The sequence below is a fragment of the Pogonomyrmex barbatus genome, unplaced genomic scaffold (assembly GCF_055798465.1).
Source record: "Pogonomyrmex barbatus isolate J1 unplaced genomic scaffold, ASM5579846v1 scaffold3, whole genome shotgun sequence".
Taxonomy (NCBI): domain Eukaryota; kingdom Metazoa; phylum Arthropoda; class Insecta; order Hymenoptera; family Formicidae; genus Pogonomyrmex; species Pogonomyrmex barbatus.
This window is the reverse complement of record NW_028297127.1, coordinates 3,797,342-3,820,979: the sequence shown is the minus strand read 5'-3', so window position 1 is coordinate 3,820,979 and position 23,638 is coordinate 3,797,342. Positions and strand designations below refer to the sequence as shown.

The following is a 23,638-nucleotide window of genomic DNA, read 5'->3' as shown; positions in this document are numbered from 1 at the left end:
TTGTCAGCTTTTCTCGCAATAATCCCGTATAAATAATATACGGGAATGAAATATTTATCGTACGTTCAGACTGCTTATTAAAACATATTCAATTATGCGGTCTGCATTTGACATTTCGTCAGGCATTGAATTATGATCGGACGAACATTCGACTTTTATCGCGCTTGAAATTTAATTTTTTGCAGTTTATGATAAACGCCAGTCAATAGGAAATAGTCACGCTGAATTATGACGCTTGTGTTCCTTCACGGAGATGTATTTCAGCAGATAAACCAGGACACCATTGTGTGGCGGTTAATAGAAAAAGGTGGAAATTTTCGGAGCGGGATACGTATAATGCGAAGGAGCAACGATGGTATGGTGTTGTTGTGTGCATGGAGAAAACTAAAGAACTAAGCATCCGTCGCCCTTAGCTATTGACCCTTAGCACTTGAAGCATGTAATGCATCTGTGCACCTACGTGCACAGTATCCTCTCGCCCTCTTCTCTTCTCCCCCTAGCGGTTTTCACGGCCTCGTGAACCCTTTCGAACGTGTCCGCGATGATCGTGAACGATAGCTCCGAAATATTTTGACCACACACAATCCCCTCGGTGCTTTTTATTCTTGAACCAAACTATCTCAAATGTGTTTACGACAGACAAATAAAAAAATATTATCCAAATGTGAAAATGCATATGAATAATTTGTACAACTTTTTCTAAAAATTAAGTCAATTTTGAGGCATTGAAAAGAAAAAAAGTATACGAGATGACATAAATCTCTCTTTTTTCACGCAATGCAAAAATTATTTTTTTCTAATGTCTTCATTTTTAATAATAAATATTTCCTGATTTTAGTTTCTAATTTCTATATAAACTCATGTAAGATGTATTATAAATATTGATCTCTCTTGTTATTTTAAAAACACGTTTGAGAAAAATACGTTTCGTTAAGGTGCAACAAAAATGAAAACCAACAAGAAACAATTTGTCATTACCGAAACAAGTTCGTTTATACGTTACGAAGGCCAGGAATTCGCGTCAGCGACAATTTTTGCACGAGAGTTTCGCGAGACGAGGAACTTAGGGCTAGCTGGCAGTTGCGCGCGAATAACACGCAAACTCCCCTAAACTGACGAACAAAACACACACACTGCACTTTCGTGCAGCCGCCAGCGGGTGCCGTTTCGCAAACGACAAAACTAGACGCAACGCACAACACCGGGCCAACCACCTCTCTTTGGTATTACTTCGGGCATGTAATGGAGCTCGCCAGATCGACGAGAACCAAAAGGTGCATCCTTTCCAGGCAAATACCACCGTGGTACCAGCAGCAACGCGAGAACAAATATTTGATAGAACGAACGATGCATAAACCTGCATCGGAGATCGAGGCTGGAAAGCAACGCCAGCGAATACGCGAAATCGCGCGAAAGATCAATGTTTATAATATAATGTAATATATCTCACACGAGTTTATATAGGAATTAGAAACTAAAATTAGAGAGTATTTGTTATTAAAAGTAACAACAATACGATTTCGACATTAGTTTTGATAATGAAATAATATTTCATTATTTCTTAATACTTCTACTAGTGATATTAAATATATTTAAAAAGTTTTCTTGTTTAATATTTAATTTAAAAGAAAATTAATTTCAGATAAATTTTGAACAAATCACAAGAATAGAATCACATTTTTAAATAAATTAGAAATCATGATAGTTTTAAATATCATTTTTAATGATGAAAGAGTTATTAATGGTTTATAGCGATATGAAATGTTCAAAAAAGTCATTTTTTCTTTGTATGTACTTTTATTATCATTAAATAATAAAAATCAATTTTAGTTTTCAATTATGTTACTTGAATTAATCAAAAGTAAAACCATATTTTGAAGTAAAATTTAAAATTTATAATCGTGACACAATATTTTATAATTTTTAATAGTTAAATAGTAGTTATTATTTTAGTAATATTGCATATCTATTCTATTTTCTAATATTTAACATTTTTTTCAAATTATACATTTTAATTTTTAAATTTAGACAAACTTTTAAATTTCAAAATTTAATTTATATATATATTACTATTAATATTACTATTAATTTGATAAAAGAAGACATGGTACAGTAAATTACAATACCAAATAGAAAAGAATTTTCAACGAGATGTTACTTGTCCATGTTATTTCGAAAAATACAGAAAAAATAATTTTTACGTTAAATAATTTTGCGTTCCCGTTTCATACTTGTGAATAACAGCTTGTAATGTTATCTCTTTGCTACATATGATACATGTTTGTTCAATGAAAAAAAAAAAAAAAAAAAAGAAAACAATTCTGAGAATACAGCACTTGCGATCTTGTTAATATTATGTATTATTTTATATTGTATTATATTTATAATTAAATATATAATTGGGTTTAATGTTTCTTAATTATTAAAATTATTAAAATTATATCCTATAATTTTTATGTACATATTATTTTACTGTACATATTCAATTTTATCCAGATGATATATAGAAAAAATTAACAAAAATGTCCGACACTTTGTGATAAATCTTGCATAATGAAAAATCCGCAATGCGTTTCCACTTTCAGTAAATGTACGCTTCCGGTAAAAACGCAATACCTCACTTACGACTCATTAACGGATTGAAATGGCCATAAAAGATACGCACATTTGCAATGATGCAAAACCTTTTAACAGTCCATATTCGAAATGCAAAATGTACTTTCGCTAAAGGGAAAGGTCGATATTGTGAAAAATTGGCGGACGACATAGGAAAAAAACAAGAGACGATGCTTTTCCTACTTCTTAAGATTTTTTGGCCTAGCGAAGGAAACTGTTCGTGTATATGTGATCTTTAACACTAATTAGTCTATTCTTCTAGAGGATATCCTTTGATAATTAATGAATTCTCGAAACAAAACACACATCATTTAATCCCCTGTCAAATTTATCATGGCGCAATGTTATCTTAATTAGACGGGAATAATTTTAGATATAACGCTAGAGAACGTAAATTATTACAAATATGTAAAAGATGCAAGAAATATGTATTTTTTCCTACTCAAGAATACAGCATACGTTTTATATAATAAAACTTTTTAATGTTATATGTCCATTATACGGTTTACGCACATCAACTAATGATATTTATTAATTACTTTCCGCGTAAGAGAAGACAAATAAAACGAGAAAAATGTAATGTTGATGAAAAGTGTATCGCGCTTTTATAACGGAAACTGAGTTGTATACTCTGCACTTTTCTGTAACACGAAATAAAAGAATTCCAACATATTGTATCATTTTAAAAATAAACTTAAAAATGTGTATGTATGTACATGTGATATGCAATTATTTGAAAAAAAATTAATAAAATGTGCAATTTATTTTAAAAGCAGGATAAAAATTATCACATAACTTCTCCGATTTTTGCAATTTGCTTTCTAAGCATCATAATTCGATGAGGTAATTTTCGTCCAATTACAACTCGACCCGTTCGTCCGCGAGTACACACGCGATGGATGAAATTACACAACGAGCGCAGACGTTACATTTAGCAAATTTGACAAATCCTTGCTTGCTCACCGATCATTAAGCTGAGTTGACATAAAGCGCAGCCGCCGGGTTGCCGGTCGAACAATAGAATGTTTTCATTTCCGCCGCATCTACCGTTTATTCGGCTCCCGTGTAATTTGTGCGAATAGCATTCCCAATTTATTAATGCTCGGCAATTAAATATGCAATAGGTGATTGTAATAAAGCGTTGTGTTAAGTGGTCAATGTATCATTTAATAAGGCTACACAAAATAATGACTACAATACATCGATAAATATTATCTTAAGTAGGTTATCACAGCAAGTAGCAATAATTTATAAAAATATAGTAATAGAGATACTCTTGCGATTCATTAGAAAAAATAATACACATAATTCGTATAAACCAAATATTAATAAATTAGCGTAAAAATATAAAGTACGCTTTAAAATGCAATGCAATATAAATTTTTGAAATATTTTTAAAATATTAAAATTTGATGTTATACAGGTAATTTAAAATCAATTTACGATCATGCCAATATTCTTTTTAATGTTATAATATAAATAATAGGCTTAATAGAATCTCAAATATATAACATTAGTATGCTTATTAATAGTATAAAAATAATTAATAATCTAAAATTAATAATTATTAATAAAATAATTACTGTATTTATGACAATATAAGAAGTACATGGTTAGCAATTGCAATCACAATCATCTTTTTTTTTCTTTTTACATTCCATTTCTATGTTTCCATCTCTATCTTCACTTTCATGCTTGCATTTGTTACGTTTTTTCTTTAAATAATGCATATCAACATCGCCTCCAGCAGGATCTAATAAACGGAAATAATCATTTTATTATTTATGAAAATCTATTACAAATATTTTATATCTCTTATTTTATATCTCTTATTTCTTTATTTCTTAATATTACCATTATCTTGTTCCAATGTAATTTGCTTCATTTCTTCTGATTCTTTCAATTGTTGCTTAAGTAAAGTATTCTAAAAAATAATATGTATATATTTAAATATTGTATATATTTATAATATTTAGAATTCTCTCTAAATATTATAATATATTAAAACAGTAATTTTTTAACGAGAAAACAAGTAATTTCAATTATAATTTAATCAACGAATATAAAAACAAAATAAATAATATATAAAACAAAATAATTTTAACAATAACAAAAGAAAGTAATTAATACCTCGTAAATCCGATCAATGCGTTCTTGTTCTTTAGAGCTTTCTCTGCCCTTTATTGCAAATTTAAAGAATGGTCCAATACCAAAATTAATAGATCCGCCAATCCACGAAAATGGTATCAATATTATACATATGCAGATACTTATGAAAATAATGATTATAACAGGAAACCTATAGAAAAAGTTCAGATTACCTGAAATAATGCATGATGAAATTAATAATTTAATTTACTGTTTGGATGTATTTACTATTGACATTAAAATAATTTACTCACCAGTAGCATTATCTATAAATTCAGATATAGCAAGTCCAAAGTATGATAAAGGTTGGAAAATAACTGTACTGAGAAAGTGAGTCAATGCTAATGCTGGTGTCACTTTCAGTCTAGGATTAGTCATAATTGTTTCATAGTATTTTTCACAATTTGTAGCTATAAATAAATTTTTATTTACAAATAAAAGTAAATAAATAATAAATTGTTTTGTTTCATATATTATAGAAATATTACTTACGAGAAAACCATGTAACCATTTTATCCCAAAGATTCATTTTATGTGGTTGACAAGCAATCGGCATTTCTCGAAATTGCGCTTGTGCCGCCATGAATTTAATTTCTGCTTCCTACAAATGTTCAAAATAAAACTAAGATATGAAATTATAATTCTATTACAAGTATACATGAATTTTTAATATGCATCATATAGATGTTTATTTAATATTTAATACTTTATTTAACCAATATATAAATATATAAAATATCTTTTCTATGATAAAAAAGTATGCAAATTACCTGTATAAGTCGCCACCAGGTCATAAAAAAACTCATTACAAATATAATATCAATTATGAGAAAGATAAGCAAACTTCGGGACCATCTTTGCCTTCTCAAAATCATAAAACTAGCTATGACTGTAAAGAAGATTATAGTTATGTCCCACTGTAACAATTTAAAAGTTGATTAAATTCACCTAAATGCATAAAACTTAAAATATCACATACATATTATTAAATACCATAAATATTCAAAATTATTCTTACATGTTCTTTCATAAGCGACAGATAACGCACCCAATGGTCTGATATTTTGCTCACAAATAAATCAAAGTAATGAAACATCTCAGCCATATAGTAACATGTTGAGTATTCAGATTGCTTTATCATATCATCGAGTATTCTATCAACTTCTCTTATAGAACCTTGGCCATTCACGAAGTTTTGAAGGTATTCGAATTGTGCAGAAGACATGCTTATGCTAAGCGTTCCAACTAATCCATTATCAACTTTCTACAAATAGTTTGTCAATTTACTTTTCCATTATATTTAATATTATATCTAATTAAAAATTTTATATGAGATTGACTTGGAATAAGGGATTATTACTAATATTTTTAGAGATTTTCATGTATTGCAACTTGCCTGCATCGCAAGATTTGATAATAATAAAGTGATCAAACGTTTGTAGAAAATTGCATCCTGGGTATTTTGTTCTTCCATATCTTTACAGTTGCATGGTGATGCCATGGCAGAGGATTTCTCATCTTTTCTTGCATCTACAAATGCACTAAAAATTGAACGAATCAAAACTGTCAACTTGTTTAAAACTTGATTGCTAAATTTGGTATATAGGACAATATATATATATATATATATATATATATACCTAGATAAGTCTTCTTTTGTAGATTTATAGAAAAATGAATGTATATTTTTGAGTTCGGGAGTAATTCTAAAATAAAAATATACATATATATTCAATTCTATCAATATATAAATTAACTTTAATATTAATTTAACCTACTTTTTATTATTTAGTTCTAAGAATTAAAAAAAATAAGTTAAACCAAAATTAAACTTAATTTATAAAATTATACTTAAGCTGGCAGAAATTGATAGTAAATATTTATATTATCTGTAATACATTTAATATTTATATATGGTATAGAAACGTATAAACCGTTTGCTTAAAAATAAAAAAAAAAACATTGCATAGTTTAAAAAGTTTAAAAAGAATGTATATATCTTAATAAATTTATTTACGACAGCAAAATACTAGTTAAAATACTTACGACGTGACATCATCGAGTGTAGCCTCCTCACAATAGATACTCAAGAATAATCCACATAGATACAAAACACCATATAATGTCGATTGGAGAATGTACATATCGATGCTTTTATGTGCTCTGCAAAAATCGTCTTACTATGAAAAAAATTCGAAATACATAAAATATTCTGCGAGACGATTGTTATGAAAACACATGCCGGCAGGGAAACTATTTTCTTCTAATATCACCAAATTGTTATAAAGAAATTCCCTATTAAAGTCTAGTCCTCTCGAATCTCGAATATCGATCAAATAATCGTAAAAAAAAGAGAAAGCGCCATCACATTGTGATTTAAGCCAACGGCACACGATGCTTTTTTTCTTGCTGGTTTGCTAGCTGGATTTGCATGCTTGTTGAACTCTTGTCTTCGATTGGTATATTTTTTTAGATCCAAAAGAATATACCAATCAGAGACAAGAGCTCAACGAGCACGCGAATCCAGCTAGCAAATCAGCAGGAAAAAAGTAAGCAATCGTGTGCCGCTGGCTTTAGACATTGCTAATCTTGGTTCAATAACTGTAATTAATCGCAATGTGCGATTAATCAATCTATTCATAAAAAAACATTAATTGACGTAATATTATATATTTTTTATATTAATTTTAAAAATTACGAATACTATGTCGTTATGTTAATTAATGTTTATGCATTTCATATAATAAATTATGGAAAAAATATTTTCATAAAATTTATTTTTTTTGACAAAAATCATAAAAATTTGTGTCAGAAAAGAAATTTCTCTGATTATGCACATGCAATTTAAATTTCTGAAATTTGGGATGTGTTCTTCATATTGATAATTACATCTTGCCTCTGAATTATGACTAAAATATTCCTTATATATGTTTGAGTTTATTCATTACATTCATTTACATGTTCAAGAACTTTTATCTCTCATTTATATTTTTATTCATATGAGATAAATACAAAAAAAGTATCGAAATGCTTTAATACTGAAATGATAATGGTATTAAAAAGTACATTATTTTCAATAAATCATTGTTTTCCACATATATATGTATAATAGCTTTATTGAAAATAAGAAAACTTAAATTAAGAATTGTAATCTAAATCGTCGCTTTAGTATATAACACCGAGTATCATTTAACAATCTTAATTTTATTCTTAGATATTTTATTCTCGACGGGCTTCACTTCACCGAATCTAGCCTTTCTTTTCTCCAATCGTTCAGCCAATTCAGCCTAAAAAAATAGATATTAGAATAGATAAAACTAATAACTAAAAAAGTATAAATAAGTCTTTGAAATAAAATGCATATATTTGCAAAAATAAGTATTTTTGTTTACTTTTTCCATTAAGGTTGACACTGAGCTTCCAAATCTTTCCGCGCGTTTCTTCAATACTTCGTATGTAGTAGGCTATAAAAAAATTTTCATTAATAATATAAAATAATTCTAGATAATCTAAAATAATTCTAATATTTTATTAAGAACATAAAATGAATTATTTCTTACCACGGGTGTCTTTATAGATGCAGCTGACTTGTTATTTTGATTACTGTTAAAACGAGCTAATCTAGCCTCCTTTTTTGCTGCCTCGGATAACGGCATTCCAAACTTCTTAGCCCTCATTTCTAATCTCTATTGAAGAATAGAAGCAATCGTATATTAATAATAAACAATAAACGATAAAAAAATTGTAGTCAGAGAAAATGCTTTTATTACTTAATATTCTATAAGAACATGATTTTTAGTTACCTCTTTTGTGCTGAGCTCTGATAGTTTAATAATCTTTTTCTCTGGTGGTGTGACTTCGGGCACTTTCACAGTTTTATTTTCTTTCTTTTCTACTTGGTCATTTTTTATTTCCTCCAGTACAGGTTTGCGATTCAGCACTATCTTTTTTGCATTAGTATTGTTGCTCTCTATGGACAATTTTCGCTTTTCAGGAATCTCCTGTGAATCCGGCTTACTCGATAATTCTTCTATTTCTTCATCCTATAATTAATCCAAAATTCTTGTATATAAAAGAAATAATAATTAATAAATATGTATAAAATAATAAAATTAAAAGTTAAATATATTATATCATCTCATAATCATATCATTATTTGATATGTGAATATTATTAACATTATCATTAATATCATGTTAATATTTATTAATTATGTGTATGTGTGGAAGACTTACACCAAGTACTTCATCTTCATCTAAAATTTCTTCTGTAGTTTCATCCAACGACAATGCAGAATCTGTAAAATATAAACAATTCTTTCAAATAATGTTTAAGTTTATATCAAAGTAAAAAAATAAAGTAAGAACAGAACCTCCATGGATTGCTAGTTGGAGTCTTTCTACCAACTCATTTTTATTGCCCGTAGTGGGAAGTCCTCGTTGCTTTAATTCAACTCTTAAATCAGCCACCTAATGAAAAAATATAACAATATATTACAAAAAATTTTATTAAATAGAAAAAAAAATTTATCCCACGATAAAAACTCAAAAAATTAAAAATTTTTCATGTTTCATCAAAGAACTATTGCTTCAATTAATTATTGCAAAAATTAAGATGATTTAAATTTCCAAAATTCAGGAGAAAAAAATCCATAAAGATGAGAAAAAAATTGTACATATTATAATTGAAAAGGGTGCATAAGAAATTTGCTAGCAAGCATATTTTAATTGACTTTCCATGTATTAAATTATTTTGAAATAAGAAAATAAGAAACAGAATTGAACATAGCTGTGTTCAACAGAACGTTTATGTAATTGAAAATCATCTGTTGATTATTTCTAAGAGTGTAATCAAATCTTTACTAGGAAATTTTTAATAGTTGTAAATATTTCGTGGAATGTAATCAATGTTACAATAAATAAAAGTATTTATTTGTCATCTATATCTATGTCATGATATACTTGTTCTGCTCTTTATCATTATTTCTAGGACATATTCCAATATTCACTGCCAGTACTAAAAATCTATAATCTATGTGACATGAACTATATATTTTCAGTACTATCAGCAGTAAATAACGAATACAGTCTACAATAGGTATAGTAAGTTTTAAGTAAGCTTTATGTTCTAAGCTAAGTAATTTGAGCTACTTAAGTTATAATCTCTAAGCTTTAAAAGTTGACCAGATTCTGACTATAAAAGGCTTAACAATGTAAAGAATACTTTTTGCCACAAATAACTTAACTTAGAATAGGCTTATTCTACCTGTAAATCGGGGATTATGTAGTCACAATGTTAGAAATGTAATTGCATGTTACACGTATAGTGCCCAACAATGTCGGCCACCAGTGACCGGTGTTGATCTTTGCATTTATGCCACATCGATCACCGATGACCGTTATAACGACAAAGGTATGAAAAATCAACAGCGGAAATGAATGAGATTGATCGACGAGCCACGTCTTGTTCAGGATTGAAGATTTTTTTTTTAAGTACTCCCCAAGTAGAGAGATGATTAAGTGCATCAATCATCTATCAGTTATACAGCAAAGATCTTCTTTTTTACTTTCCATTCTGCAATAAGTCCTATAATTGATATCAAGAATTTTCTTAAGTAATTTTTCCTATCCTCTTAATGAAATGATAAATGCAAGTGATCACCATTCTTAGGATCGAGGGGGAAGATCGGTGGTTAGGGTATCGCCGAGAAACAACGAGTCTCTCGCTGCACATACGAGTCGACTCGCGACGACTCACCTTCATCTTCGACAATTCGGTCAGTCCTTTCTCGTAGGACGAGTCGGCCATCGCGCGTCCGCCGTTTATCTATTTCAATTCGCAAGTGACGCTACTGACGAGTTGGCATCATATCGCTATACACGAGTTCGATTCCTCACGTAAACTCCGCTATGGAACGATTCGGAATTCGGACACAACACTCTAGTTTTATCGCCAGCTTCAGGAATGTAACTGCAGGAACGAACATAGTCGATCGATAGATAAACGCGTTTTAAAGCGCGACGGAACGATACGAAAATAAGAAGAAATATAGAACCGAGAGAACGAATATATATTTTAGCATAATTATTCAGAAAATTAAAATATTGATCATGATCAATTTTTCTTTAACAATTATTCAAATTTCAATATAATGTCACTCTTTCACTGAAAGAGCGGCGTTGGATTGGCGACACTGATGGCATCATAACCTCCAAATTGCGGAGTGATGAATGTTGTTGATGGATTGTAATCCGCCGAGATGGTAGACGAGTCGACGAAGAAGACTTTGAGTAACATTCCGTTATTACAAACCAAGGCGGGTCCTAGAGATAAAGATTTGTGGGTGCAGAGATTGAAAGAGGAGTATCAGGCTCTCATTAAGGTGAGAGAATTGAAAAATTCTTTTTTTCATTGCAGGGTTATAAATGTCACTTCCATATGGACAATTTTTTTATCTACTGTAATATAGATTAACTTTAATCTCGATTTAATTTACTCTTTATCTCTCTAATTCTTAGAACTAGAAAAAAACAAGAAGTAATTAAATTAAGATTAAAGTTAATCTATACTGGCAGATATTTGTTGCTCTAATTGGTATATTAACTTCAATCTCGATTTATCCTTTAATTTATTGTGACAAATCACGCCTACAGAATTTTTTCTATATAACAAATAATGAATTTAAAATATATAAATATTATAATAATATATAAATTTGATTATATTATGTGATTTTATTATGTTTTAGTATGTTAAGAATAATAAAGAGGCAGACAATGATTGGTTCCGACTAGAGTCGAACAAGGAAGGTACCAGGTGGTTTGGCAAGTGCTGGTACATTCAGAATTTCCTGAAATATGAATTTGAGGTAGAATTTGATGTAAGTAATCTTTATATCTACTTGAATTACAGAATTTTCTGAATAATAATTTATTTGTGTTTACAAATTAATTATAAAATAATAATAATAAAATTATAAAACTTGAAAGTGAAGATTCAGAAATGTTTACCCAAGAATAATCTTTTTCTTCTTTGATGATTAATGATAGATTCCCATTACATATCCTACAACTGCACCTGAGATTGCTCTACCAGGATTAGATGGTAAAACAGCAAAAATGTATAGAGGTGGTAAAATCTGCTTAACTGATCACTTCAAGCCATTATGGGCTCGCAATGTTCCCAAATTTGGCATTGCTCATGCAATGGCTCTTGGTGTAAGTTAAATGGTTAATGGTATTGATTACATCTAATACGTTTAATATTAAAACATTGCAAAAGCATTAAAAGATTTATTGATAATCTTTGTAGTAGAATACTATTGTAAAAAATGTAATTTTGTTTTTTTCAGTTGGGACCATGGTTGGCAGTTGAAATTCCAGATCTTATAGAAAAAGGCATTGTAGTTCACAAGGATGAGGAAAAGAAATCGTGAAATATATGTGCAAAATAACAAAAATAACAAAATGCGATTGTTGTACGAGTTATTTTTCATGCTTATAATTCAAGAAAAAAGAATTTATATTAATATATATATTTATATTGATATATTAAGTTTTTACAATATAGAATATTTACAATATCCATCGCGCTGTTAAATAAAGATTATTTAATGTCGGCTACTTATCGTCACCCTTTAGTTTTAATTTGTTTTTGATTATTTCATCGAGTTTGTCTAAATCCTTCAACGATACTTCTCCTGTTCCTCTCTTAAGAGGCTTTGGTTGAGATGCATCTGGTTTCCATCCTAACATATATATTATTTGAAATGTGGCAGGAACGAATGCAGTGTTATCTTCTTTCGTTTTTCCATAAAGCTTCTTGTATATAGCTGCAGCTGCAATCAACACATCCTTTGATAGATGCAAGTTACGATTTCTGGTCGCATTATTCTCAGCCATTCCTAAACAAATATATATAAATTATGGTAGATATTTATATACGAACGTGCATGATTTTTATTTAGTTAAAAATTTTATTAAAAATGTTATTTTACCTTTTAGATCCCACATAAGTTCAAACATGCTTGGATAACCAACGACTATTTCGTCAGTATCAATAGTCAACATAGTAAAGTTTGCTCTCGTTAATAAAGATCCAATGTCTCTGATTTCCACGAAAGGCGAGATATGTGGCGAGATTCCACCATTTCTCTCAAGTTCAGCTAATTGCAAGGAACTTCTGTATTATCAGAATGAATAAGAAATAATAGATACAAGTAGATAGGTCATTCTGAAAAATCCTTGATCTAAATCTGATTCTGTTATTCTTAAATTCATACCTCAATTCATAAAGCGTATCACCACCAAACATAGCTGCCAAAAAGACTCCATCCTTCTTTAGGCTGTCATTGATACGTCTAAAGCATCCAGGAAGATCATTGACCCAATGAAGACTCAAACAACTAATTACCATGTCGAAGCTGTCTGGTTCAAAGGATATATTCTCTTCATCAATGACTTCCCTTTTGACTTTGATGCCTTCCGTAGTCTTGGCTTGCTGCAAAAAAGTTGGACTCATCTCTGCCAGCACCAGCTCTTCAACAGACTCGTTAAGGATCCGCTTGGACACATGACCACGACCACATCCCAAATCAAGGGCCCTATCAAATTTTCGTTTGATATCGAATATTCGATCAGCCAATCTGTCACCCACCTCGTCCTTAATATAATCATATAGATGGACGTCGCTATTCTTGGCGGCGCGTTCGCGCTGCAGTAGTTTCGCATTCCTATCGAATACATTCATCGGACTATCAGGTGGCAATGTGGATAACGCGGCATCACACACATTGTTAGGATTACACTTGGTATTCAGCAGGTTCAATTTGCTACGGAACATCCGACTTGCCCCGCGAAAAGGAATCTTCGACATCATTTCTTAATTATACTACGATTTCAATTAATTCTTTTACAATTCTTTTTTTATATACTTTTAGATACACAATTCTACTGTATCTTTTTCTAATATTTCTTTTCTAATTTTTTTGTAATATAGGATTTCTCATACTCATGATCGAATTGTCAATGCTTTTCTGGTATTATTCATGATGAAATTTGATTAAATCAATGTTAGCCGCTATTTATTCGCAGCAGAAATCGAGGTTAGAAATAATTTAAACCTTTATGCCCGATGCTAGAAATCGCTCCGAAATCTCGGACGAAGAGAGAATTAACCAATAACTGCGAACACATGATTATACAACGGTGAATAATTGGTCTAAATTTAGGGCTCTAACCGTAAAAACTAATAATCATTGATCACTCACTAATGTTCCACTGAATGCATCGTTCCACTGATAGCTGCGTTCAACAGAAAAAATAGTTTGCAACTTTGCAAGATTCTTTAATATTGATTTATATATTCAGATCTGAAAAATCAAAGGTAAAAACCAAATATCAAAGATGTTTATATTTTTAGAATATATTCTATTGATTTAACACAGCGAACTTTACATGTTCTTAAATTAAAAATATTTTAATTAAAATTAATAAAATTTTTAAAATTTATTACTATATTTCTAAGGAAATTAATTGAATGCTTTTACATATTAATAAAATTAATTAAACACTTCTTTCAGTTCATTTTAATTAATGTATTAATGTAAATTTGAAATATAATCAGACATAATATATTACATTAACAACAATCGGCAGTAGATTTTAAAAACTATTACTATTACGTCAATATCTATGAAAATGTATTAATGTTAACTTTATAAATAATGCCGAGTTTTGAAAATACTGTTTGTAATAAGTATGACGAGTTTTTTCAATTCATAATGTGCAAATACTGCTTTTATAGGGTAAAGTTGCGTTTGCGTATAATGCGATTTATTAATCGATGAATTAAAAAACTCGCCTTATATTATATAATAGTTTAAAAGTACCGCTCTTACGAAGATGATGTGTCAATGGCGTCATTGTCGCTTCAGTGGCGCTTTGCTGCTAGAACTTCCTTTACGGTGTCGACGATTGTGCTTCGCATCGCGTTTAGCGAAGTACCACATTTTGTATCCGGCAGAACTGATAGAAATCCTTTGGATTTTTAGTTATAAGGATGGTTCAGAAGAAGGTAAGCTCACTGAGCCATCGCATACGAATAATATTTCTGTTAAATAATGTTCTTAGCAATAAATATTGATGTTCGAATCTCTGGCATGTTTCTCCAGCATGTTTCTCCAGCATGCAATTCGAAGATGTTTTCGTTTCGCAATCAATTGATTCGTAATTGTATAATGGGAATCTAGAAAATGCTCTTTTTGTAAAACTTCTGTAAAATTGTTTGTAAAATTGTAGCTACAGACTGGTCGATTTGCGTTCACATGAAATCAATTTAATGTTTTATAACCTAATTGCATAATACAAAGTAACGCTATGGTAACTATTGGAACGGCTGATTAGGGAAAGTAGGGAAGTTTTCCTCGTTTTTTTAATTTTTTTTTATTATTAGATAAAAAGGTAAATCTAAATTTTTTAAATATTTATTGAATGAAATTGGCAGTAATTGTAACTTTGATTAGTTCATATATTTTAAGATTATGCTTATTAAGATTATGCTTGTGACTATTGTAAACTGTTATTTGAACTGTTAACTGAAAATTATTTTTATTGATTCTTATTAAATTTTATTTTCAGCCGAAGAAGAAGGTAGGAAAGAAGGTAGCTGCCGCACCATTGGCAGTTAAGAAGGTTGAACCCAAGAAAGTGACCAATCCACTCTTTGAAAAGAGAACACGTAACTTTGGCATTGGTAAGACGAAAAATAATATTGTAGTTTATAACTTTCAAATTAAATTAATAATTTAAGTTTCAAATTAATAATTTAAGAATGAAGAAGCTATATCTTTTATTATAAAATTTTCCTAAAATTTAGGCCAGGATATCCAACCAGCACGTGACCTTAGTCGTTTTGTAAGATGGCCCAAGTACATTCGTATCCAACGCCAAAGATCTGTGTTGCAGAAGAGATTGAAAGTACCGCCAACAATAAATCAATTTGCACAAACGTTGGACAAACAAACTGGTAACTTAAATTTTGTATAATTTAAAAGATTAGACTATTAAATTCTATATTTATGTGATAAAATTTAATATAATGACATTCTTATGTCACTGTAGCTACACAGTTATTCAAAGTGTTGGAGAAGTACCGTCCTGAATCAGCTGCCATGAAGAAGGCAAGATTGAAGGCGAGAGCTGAGCAGAAAATCGCAAAGAAGGAAGATACACCGACAAAGAGACCAAATGTCATTCGCAGCGGAACTAACACAGTGACCACATTGGTGGAACAAAAGAAAGCTCAGTTAGTTGTTATCGCTCATGATGTTGATCCTATTGAGGTTAGTTATATGTTCAAATTCATGATTGTTAAATTTATGTTGTGATACATCTATATTCTGTTTCAACAATGATGCTAAATTTCTTCACCTGAAGATACAAAAGTCATATTTTATTTGTATTCATAAGATGATATTTGACATCTGAGTAATATTTTATATTAATTTATTTGCATGTAGAAAGGAATCATATGTAATTTAATTAATTCTGTCTTTATTAACACAGATCGTATTATTCCTTCCTGCCTTGTGCCGTAAGATGGGTGTACCATACTGCATTGTTAAAGGCAAGGCACGTTTGGGACGTTTGGTTAGACGTAAAACCTGCTCAGCGGTTGCACTTACTCAAGTATGTAAAATTATATTTAATTCTCTTATATTTTTGTTTTTTAATTTTGCACTTGATTGTATTATTTTATGATGAATATCACAGAGCCAATCCAATGATAAGTTATGATATTACCAAAAGATTTCTGATATGGCGTTTACAAAAATCTGATTTATTTTTTATTTCAGTTTTATCATAAGACGTATCATTGTTATTTCAGGTTGATTCTGGTGATAGAGCCAACTTCGCAAAGATTGTTGAAGCCATTAAAACTAACTTCAATGATCGATATGATGAAATCAGACGTCACTGGGGTGGTGGTTTATTGGGTAGTAAATCCGCAGCCAGGATAGCAAAATTGGAAAAAGCTAAGGCCAAGGAACTTGCACAGAAGCAAGGTTAACATCGTTGCCTATTTCATCTACAGGTTACATAAGAAAATAAAGGATAAAACATCTGGACATCTCCTACATTTATTTGATAAAATTGTCCCATTCATATCTCCTTCCACACATTTAGTATAAATGATTTTTATTATTTTAAGGTAAGAGAAAATTTTTTCTAAGCAAATATGTACAATTACAATGAATATTATATTTATTCTTAGATTCGTTCCTTGATGAGTTTCTCTAGCCTCTTGATTCTTCCAGCTTCATGTTTCGGGCTGCTACGTACTACTTGACTTTTCGTAGCGTTTGCGGCATTTGTATTTTCAGATTGTTTAAATTGCTCAAGCAATGGAGTTTGGTCCGTCTTTTTCAATCCCTAGAAAATAATACCAATTTTATTAGATATTTGATTAAAAATATAATATATAGTATTTTTATTTACATTACACGAATTACCTTCATATCTAAAATTTTTTGGAATTCTGAAGCTTGCAAACCAGGCAAGCGTATATTGCACTGTTTTACGAAATCACTAGGCGATTCGATCGGGGACATGACAATTTTTAATATCATTTCGGCATTTGCCATGCCTTTGACCACAACCTGCATGATAAATAACATATTAAATATGTTTAATATATATTTATTTTATTATTTACTTTTTAATTTATTTAATTACTTTGGTATATGTTACTGGAGCTTTTCTCTGTACTTGATAACCTGTCGATGGAAAATCCAGCAAAGCTGTTTTCAACATGTGGACATCTAACAATAACTGTTCTGCACCGACGGCATTCAATGGCTTACACTTAAATAATTGCTGTACTAATTTTGCTATGAAAGAGCTGAAACAAATCATATACGATATGATATACGAAAAAAACCCTAAAAGATATTTAAACACGTGTAAGATAAACGTTTTACCTAGCAAACTTGACGCAAAGCTGTGTGAAATATTTTCTACAAGATGACAGCCTGTCTCGTATAGTTGGAATTGTTTGTCGAAGGTGCGCTATTATGGTATTAACGTAATTACTTTGATCACCTACGACTTCCACTGAACTCCATTGTACCTAAAATAAGACAATTTTTATATGATATTGATACCAGTTTTATATATTATATTCTTATTGTGATGTTATTAATTTGATTTTTTTATCATAGAATAAGTATCTAAATTATTTTACGATATAACTAATTGTATGCTATTAATTGTGATTTTTTATAATTTACCTTAGTCATTGCAGTCAATGCAGACTCACATGCTGCTTCTAGATCTTGAACTAGTAACTGAATACAATTAGAAATCACTCTGAAAAACGGAGGGGATTAAACAATCTTGAAATTTTTTTAAAAATATGTAAAATTAGAAAAGACATACTCGTTAAAGATATCCTGTTCTTGACCTAAATTTATTTTATTTGAAAAACATTTATCTGTCTTTTCACGGAGTTTCTCCTCTAATTGTTTTGTTGTTTCTAAACAATATTCAGCCGTTGTTAAAATACTAAAAGAAAACATGTAATAATTACTCATTTTGAATTGGAACTAAAAAATTGATATCAAATGCTTATATATACTCGCTTATATATACTTGCCAGCATATACGAGATTGTTCTTCTTTGCTAAATCTAGCAGTTTCTCCCTCTTTTAAAAAACTTTGAAAGTTTTGAATAAAGCCTGAGGTTGACACAATATCACGCGTGATATTGCTCATGCTGGTACCAATTCCTGCACTACCTCCAATTCTACAACAGCCAGAGAGAGAAAGATATACACACATAATTACATTTCTAAAACTAATTTACATTATTGCTACACTCACTTAGGTAAATTATTCTGTAAGATCTTAACTGCATATTCCCGCAGATACTTTTGAAAAGTCTCAGCAAGACTCAGCATGATTAAACCGGTGCTAAGTTGCGTGCATTGCAACATGCACTTCTTATAAAATACAAACAAATCGGCACAGGAGCTCAAGACGCTGCTCGGGCCTTCAATGCCGTCAAATTCCTTGGCACCTGGTGGTTGCGTTTTAGAATCGGATATGAATTTGTCCATTAGCTCTGCTAAATTGCGATCCAAACTTTCTATATAAATATTCAGATATGGTTCGAAACATCTTCCTATTAGCTTCTCGAATGGGGATGGTCTCGATTTTTCATTTTCAACCTACATTTACAAAAGAACAATATTTTTAATGATGTAATGAATATAGATACACATAATAGTTGAGATATAACTATATATATATATATATATATATATATATATATATATCATATAAATGCCTTTCATACTTTCTCATTTTCTTCGAAAGAATTGCTCGGGACTTTTTCCACCGTGTCATTACTAACTATCGTGTTCTTAGCATCAGTTGTTTCCAAAGTACTACCAGTAAAACGCTTCGCTAATAATGTTTCGAAATTACTAGTTCTCTGAATTGCATAAAGTAATAATTTAACATCTATTTCATTGCGTCTTTTATTCATCAGTTTAGAGAGATCTTCACGTGTGACGTGACAGAATTGTACAGCTATCCGCTCGGAAATTTCCCAATCTTGAGGAAAAATTGTACCAAATTTCGACTCGAAATCGAGCAAATGTTTCTTGATCCATGCGTATCTTCGATCTATCTTATCCAACCAGGCAAAATCTTGATTCTCGTCAAATAAATGTGCATATTCTTGTAATTGTATATTTACAAACCATACGAGCAGATCTTTCCTTTGAAGAAAAAGATTATTTAAGATAATCAGAAAATCCTATTATTTAGAATAATATTATAAATATTTATGTAACATACTTCACTTTAGAGTGTAATATTGATAATACTAAGCATCCTTCTGTCAATTGATTGAAATGTTTTGGATTCTGGCCTGAAAAGGCTTGCTTGAAATCCGCTGTAATTTGCTGAGCCAATTCGTCTTGTATCTGACGTACCTTTTTCCAATAATAAAAAAAAAATGCATTAAAAAGATTAATTCTATTAACTATCAATGATATGATCCACGCCCTTACTTGGTCAGATAATTGTTTCACTTGTGGTATGTCCATATAGTTATTGAAATGCTCCATTACTTCCATTACTGCTTGTAAAGGTAAGATAATTTCTCCATATTGTTTTTTTTGTGTTAATACTCTGAAGTAATCAAAGAAATATAATAGATTTATTAAAGTCCTTGTATAAGGACTTTGACACAATAAACGGGAACAAAAAGAATTAAAAGTAAAGAATTAGAAATAGAACATTTTTTTTGACAGAATCTTAATATTCCTATATTCCTATATCCATTAATATTAAAGCATTATTTTTTATATGTGGAAATTTAATTCTCTGTTCCTAATTTATGTTTGTTTCTTTATTTCCTATTTCTTTCATTATGTTTAGACTCTAAAAAAATGTCGAAATAATGTTTCTATTGCACAATATATGCACCTTAAGGTATCTACTCCTTCCACAAGCATGTGCAAATGGTTTAATGCTGTTATTGAGGCAGTAAGATTCTTCTTGGCAAAATCCAATTGCTTGATGTCCCTTGTAATTTCCTTGACCACTTCCTCAGATTGCTCCGCCTTGTCTTTTATATCTTTTATATGAACAAATAACTGTTTTATCACCTTCTGTGCATCTTCTAATGCCGCTCTACCATCCTGACCCACATTTGTCTGACCACGTACAACCGACCGTATTTCTTTATCGATAGAATATATTTTATCTTCTATTTCATTTACCACATCATCAATATTTGACAATGATTGTTCTGTAGGAAACAAGTTGTTTATGTAGTCCACCACATTGAAATTGGGTTGATCTAACGTATCAGTGATAGTCAAGACCTGACAGCAAGAAAAACAGTGTTAGACCCATAAAAAAAACATAGAAATTTTAAACAGATGTTTGTAAATTATAAGCGAAATCAGCCAGATGACAGGTAGCTATCGAGGAAATTGGTTTAAGGAAGACATTGTAGTGAGAGAACCGCTGTATTGAGGACAACAGAAATTCATTCGTACAAAGAGATATTGTAAACGTTAAAATAAATCCGTAGGAGACTCAAAGAGAGTCTCCGTTACTTCAATCGCGCAGGATAGACGCAACCTGGCATCGCCGATGGTCGCCGAATGACCAAGTTTGACGAATCGTGCGTCGCAGTAGAACCTAACCTGCTCGATTACGTTCTGCACGTTCGGCGGGAACGTGTAGACCGTAGAACGGAGCTCCTCCAGCTCGTCCTCCTCGTGGTTCTCCATCGCACTGCGAGACACCGGGCACGGGCGTATCTCACACGTGCCGTGCACGCGTATCGCGACGGAGTAGGTGTCAGTGGGATGTGGCAGGTGACATGTCGACACAACGACACATGTCAATGACAGCGCCGCGCCGCACCGCGTCGCGCGCGCGCGCGCGCGAATGCCCTCGTCGCGACGAGACGATTTAAAGCTTTATCGAACAGCTTTATAAACTCTTTACCATCGCCCTCGATCGATTGACTCCGGGTAGCTTCGACCAAACTCCGCGATTAACTTCAATGGCGATCAAGTGGCTTATACTGTTTTATTAACGTGAATAGAATAATCATCTTTTACTGTTTAACACGTGATAAAAAAGATTAAATATGAGATGATGAATTACATAATTGGAAATGATGCGGCAAACTAAATAATTCTGCCAATTGAATTAATTATCGGTTAGTAAATAATTAAAAATTTCACTGTATTTTCTATTAACATAGAATTGTTAAATATTATTACAAAGAATTAACTGATAGAGTTTTATAACATATAAAAAGAAAAATTGGATAAAAGATAATAAATTAGCTAGGAATTTTCTTATAAATACTCATTTGACTTTTTTTTTATTAATTTTCGATCAAATTAATTAAACTTTGATTGCAGTCACTATAAATTGTAATAAATGAATAGAATTAATTACATAAATAATAACAATTTTATCGTCTATGATTTGATGAACTTTATAAATAATTTCGAAATTTTCTATCTCACTCAGACATTCAATCCCTTGTAAAATAAAGAATTGAAGCGTAAGTAAGTAGCGTAAGGAAAGAGGGAAGAAACGTGAAGGAATCTTCTAAGAAGTGTAAATTAGAACATTAGAACACACTAAAAAAGAGTTTTGCTTCTAAAATGCTTGTTTCGATGTTCCAATTTACGCTTCTTAGAAGGTTCATTCACGCTTCTACATCCCTTATGCTATATTTCGATTTTTTATTTTCGTCAAGGACCTTTTTTTGATGATATTACAAACTTGATAAAGTTTTATCTATTATTTGCATCGACTAATTGATCTTTGTGCGCTAAATATCTGTTGTATTTTTTTCTGTTTTATAATTTCTTATTCTTTTCTATTATTTCTATTATTTCTCCTATCAGATACGAAACAATGCAAATTATTTTATTTTTGTACAAATTATTTCACTTGTATTACAAAAATTTAAATATATTCTTATAATATTTTTTAAATATAATCTATATCTTTTATCTATATCTTTTATTTAAGAATGTGGAATAAAATCTCTTCCATTTTTATTTCTATTAATTTTGGAAGAATTAAATTTTTTATTATAATTATTTCATTCTTTTATTATACAAATTTAACAAGAGAAAGCAGAGTGATTAATTATTTATTTTTGAGTATTAAAAGCATCGAACAATAGTAAATAATTTCCAATATCATATTTCTGATATTAAATTAGATTTCTGTAAAAGAGGTAAATGTATAAACATTTATATGAAATACTGAGAAAGTACAATATATGAGAAAGTACATATAGGTATCTAACTCATAAAGACAAAATAACAAATGTTAAAATCTGTATGAAATCCAAACCGAAATTAAATTGAGGATAAAATAATATTATAACAGTAAAAGTTATACACTTGATAACTCAAAATATCGATTTTTTTTCTGATAAAATAATTTAATTCACAAAGCGAGCTCCACTAGATTTTATATTCCACTTGCAGCATCACGAGATACATGTTAATTAAAAAGAATTTACGTTTTATTCTTCAACGAAACCAAGGGTTTGTTTAATACATTTTACAATGTATTAAATTATCTTTTATATATCGTTTCCGAACGTAGAAAGAAGAATAGATATGATATAATAAAATAATACTTTTTAAAATAATTAAAAGAATTGAAAATATCTGTCACTTTATAATAAGAACCAAAAAATATAGAATATAATAAAAGTTCAATATATAATTTTATTATCTAATTTAACATTTCATAAATTTACAATTTCACGAGATAAATTCACATTCGCATCAATTCGCACGTACAAAAACACGCACATGCATACGTATGTGTACGCTGTGCACGTGCGCATGTACACATACACAAAATTCAATTTCTTTCCAGGGTAAACAATTTGTCATAATTATCGAAGAAATGAAACTAATTATATAGCGTACTTCATAAGACCATCGTTTTTATTTCCAAGTATTTTATTCTCTCGAAAGATGGACATAATTATCAGAATACGTGGGATGAACTTCCTCTTAATTCCCAATTAGGTTTATTACGATAATTGAATGGACCGAAGAGGAATCGAGATGCTCGACGATCTCGAGGAATCTAGTTTCTAATCTTATTATTGGCGTTATCAAAAATTCTCAGTTTCGCGGATTACGCCGTTATCAATAATTCTACGCCATTTGTTCGTTTTGCAGGATGGTCAACGACCCCTCGTCAGGTAGAACCGACGTCGGATCTTCGTCGGATTTCTCATTCCGGGGCGCACACGCGGCTTCCCTTAATAAACCGGAAGGCGGCCGGTCCCGCCTCGTGCG

At 30.4% G+C, this 23,638-nt stretch overlaps 6 protein-coding genes across 7 annotated transcripts; 2 read left to right on the top strand and 4 right to left on the bottom strand.

Moving 5' to 3' along the window:
• Positions 1–3,757: 3,757 nt before the first annotated feature.
• On the bottom strand, positions 3,758–7,047 carry LOC105430680 (uncharacterized). The gene is made up of 10 exons (XM_089079213.1): positions 6,811–7,047; positions 6,405–6,470; positions 6,157–6,305; positions 5,783–6,024; positions 5,535–5,681; positions 5,257–5,365; positions 5,019–5,174; positions 4,747–4,937; positions 4,471–4,540; positions 3,758–4,369 (listed from the first exon to the last, which is right to left on the bottom strand). Exons 1-10 carry the CDS (start codon positions 6,906–6,908, stop codon positions 4,230–4,232), a joined length of 1,368 nt encoding a protein of 455 aa, XP_088935339.1. The 5' UTR covers positions 6,909–7,047; the 3' UTR covers positions 3,758–4,229.
• An 815-nt stretch (positions 7,048–7,862) lies between these two features.
• On the bottom strand, positions 7,863–10,723 carry LOC105430679 (SAP domain-containing ribonucleoprotein). The gene is made up of 7 exons (XM_011644352.3): positions 10,522–10,723; positions 9,137–9,233; positions 9,000–9,061; positions 8,568–8,807; positions 8,325–8,450; positions 8,157–8,228; positions 7,863–8,051 (listed from the first exon to the last, which is right to left on the bottom strand). The coding sequence occupies exons 1-7, from the start codon at positions 10,570–10,572 to the stop codon at positions 7,950–7,952; spliced, it is 750 nt and encodes a 249-aa protein (XP_011642654.2). The 5' UTR covers positions 10,573–10,723; the 3' UTR covers positions 7,863–7,949.
• A 147-nt stretch (positions 10,724–10,870) lies between these two features.
• Positions 10,871–12,386, top strand: Ufc1 (Ubiquitin-fold modifier conjugating enzyme 1). The gene is made up of 4 exons (XM_011644350.3): positions 10,871–11,146; positions 11,513–11,644; positions 11,814–11,981; positions 12,116–12,386. Exons 1-4 carry the CDS (start codon positions 11,024–11,026, stop codon positions 12,197–12,199), a joined length of 507 nt encoding a protein of 168 aa, XP_011642652.1. The 5' UTR covers positions 10,871–11,023; the 3' UTR covers positions 12,200–12,386.
• On the bottom strand, positions 12,237–14,168 carry LOC105430676 (arginine-hydroxylase NDUFAF5, mitochondrial). 2 transcript variants are annotated; one of them, XM_089079745.1, is made up of 4 exons: positions 14,033–14,168; positions 13,046–13,946; positions 12,761–12,945; positions 12,237–12,667 (listed from the first exon to the last, which is right to left on the bottom strand). In XM_089079745.1, the coding sequence occupies exons 2-4, from the start codon at positions 13,639–13,641 to the stop codon at positions 12,384–12,386; spliced, it is 1,065 nt and encodes a 354-aa protein (XP_088935871.1). In that variant the 5' UTR covers positions 13,642–13,946; positions 14,033–14,168; the 3' UTR covers positions 12,237–12,383. The 2 variants fall into 2 exon arrangements, with proteins under 2 accessions (XP_088935871.1, XP_011642653.3); XM_011644351.3 differs by lacking the exon at positions 14,033–14,168 and having other exon boundaries at positions 13,046–14,026.
• Positions 14,169–14,680: 512 nt separating this feature from the next.
• On the top strand, positions 14,681–16,891 carry RpL7A (ribosomal protein L7A). Its single transcript, XM_011644348.2, has 6 exons — positions 14,681–14,838; positions 15,402–15,516; positions 15,640–15,789; positions 15,885–16,105; positions 16,329–16,451; positions 16,651–16,891. The coding sequence occupies exons 1-6, from the start codon at positions 14,824–14,826 to the stop codon at positions 16,831–16,833; spliced, it is 807 nt and encodes a 268-aa protein (XP_011642650.1). The 5' UTR covers positions 14,681–14,823; the 3' UTR covers positions 16,834–16,891.
• On the bottom strand, positions 16,886–21,277 carry Vps53 (vacuolar protein sorting 53). The gene is made up of 13 exons (XM_089079741.1): positions 20,987–21,277; positions 20,259–20,659; positions 19,841–19,961; positions 19,626–19,762; positions 19,120–19,546; positions 18,645–18,991; positions 18,418–18,567; positions 18,201–18,326; positions 18,053–18,131; positions 17,744–17,892; positions 17,499–17,664; positions 17,276–17,422; positions 16,886–17,195 (listed from the first exon to the last, which is right to left on the bottom strand). The coding sequence occupies exons 1-13, from the start codon at positions 21,071–21,073 to the stop codon at positions 17,034–17,036; spliced, it is 2,499 nt and encodes an 832-aa protein (XP_088935867.1). The 5' UTR covers positions 21,074–21,277; the 3' UTR covers positions 16,886–17,033.
• Between the last annotated feature and the right edge of the window lie 2,361 nt (positions 21,278–23,638).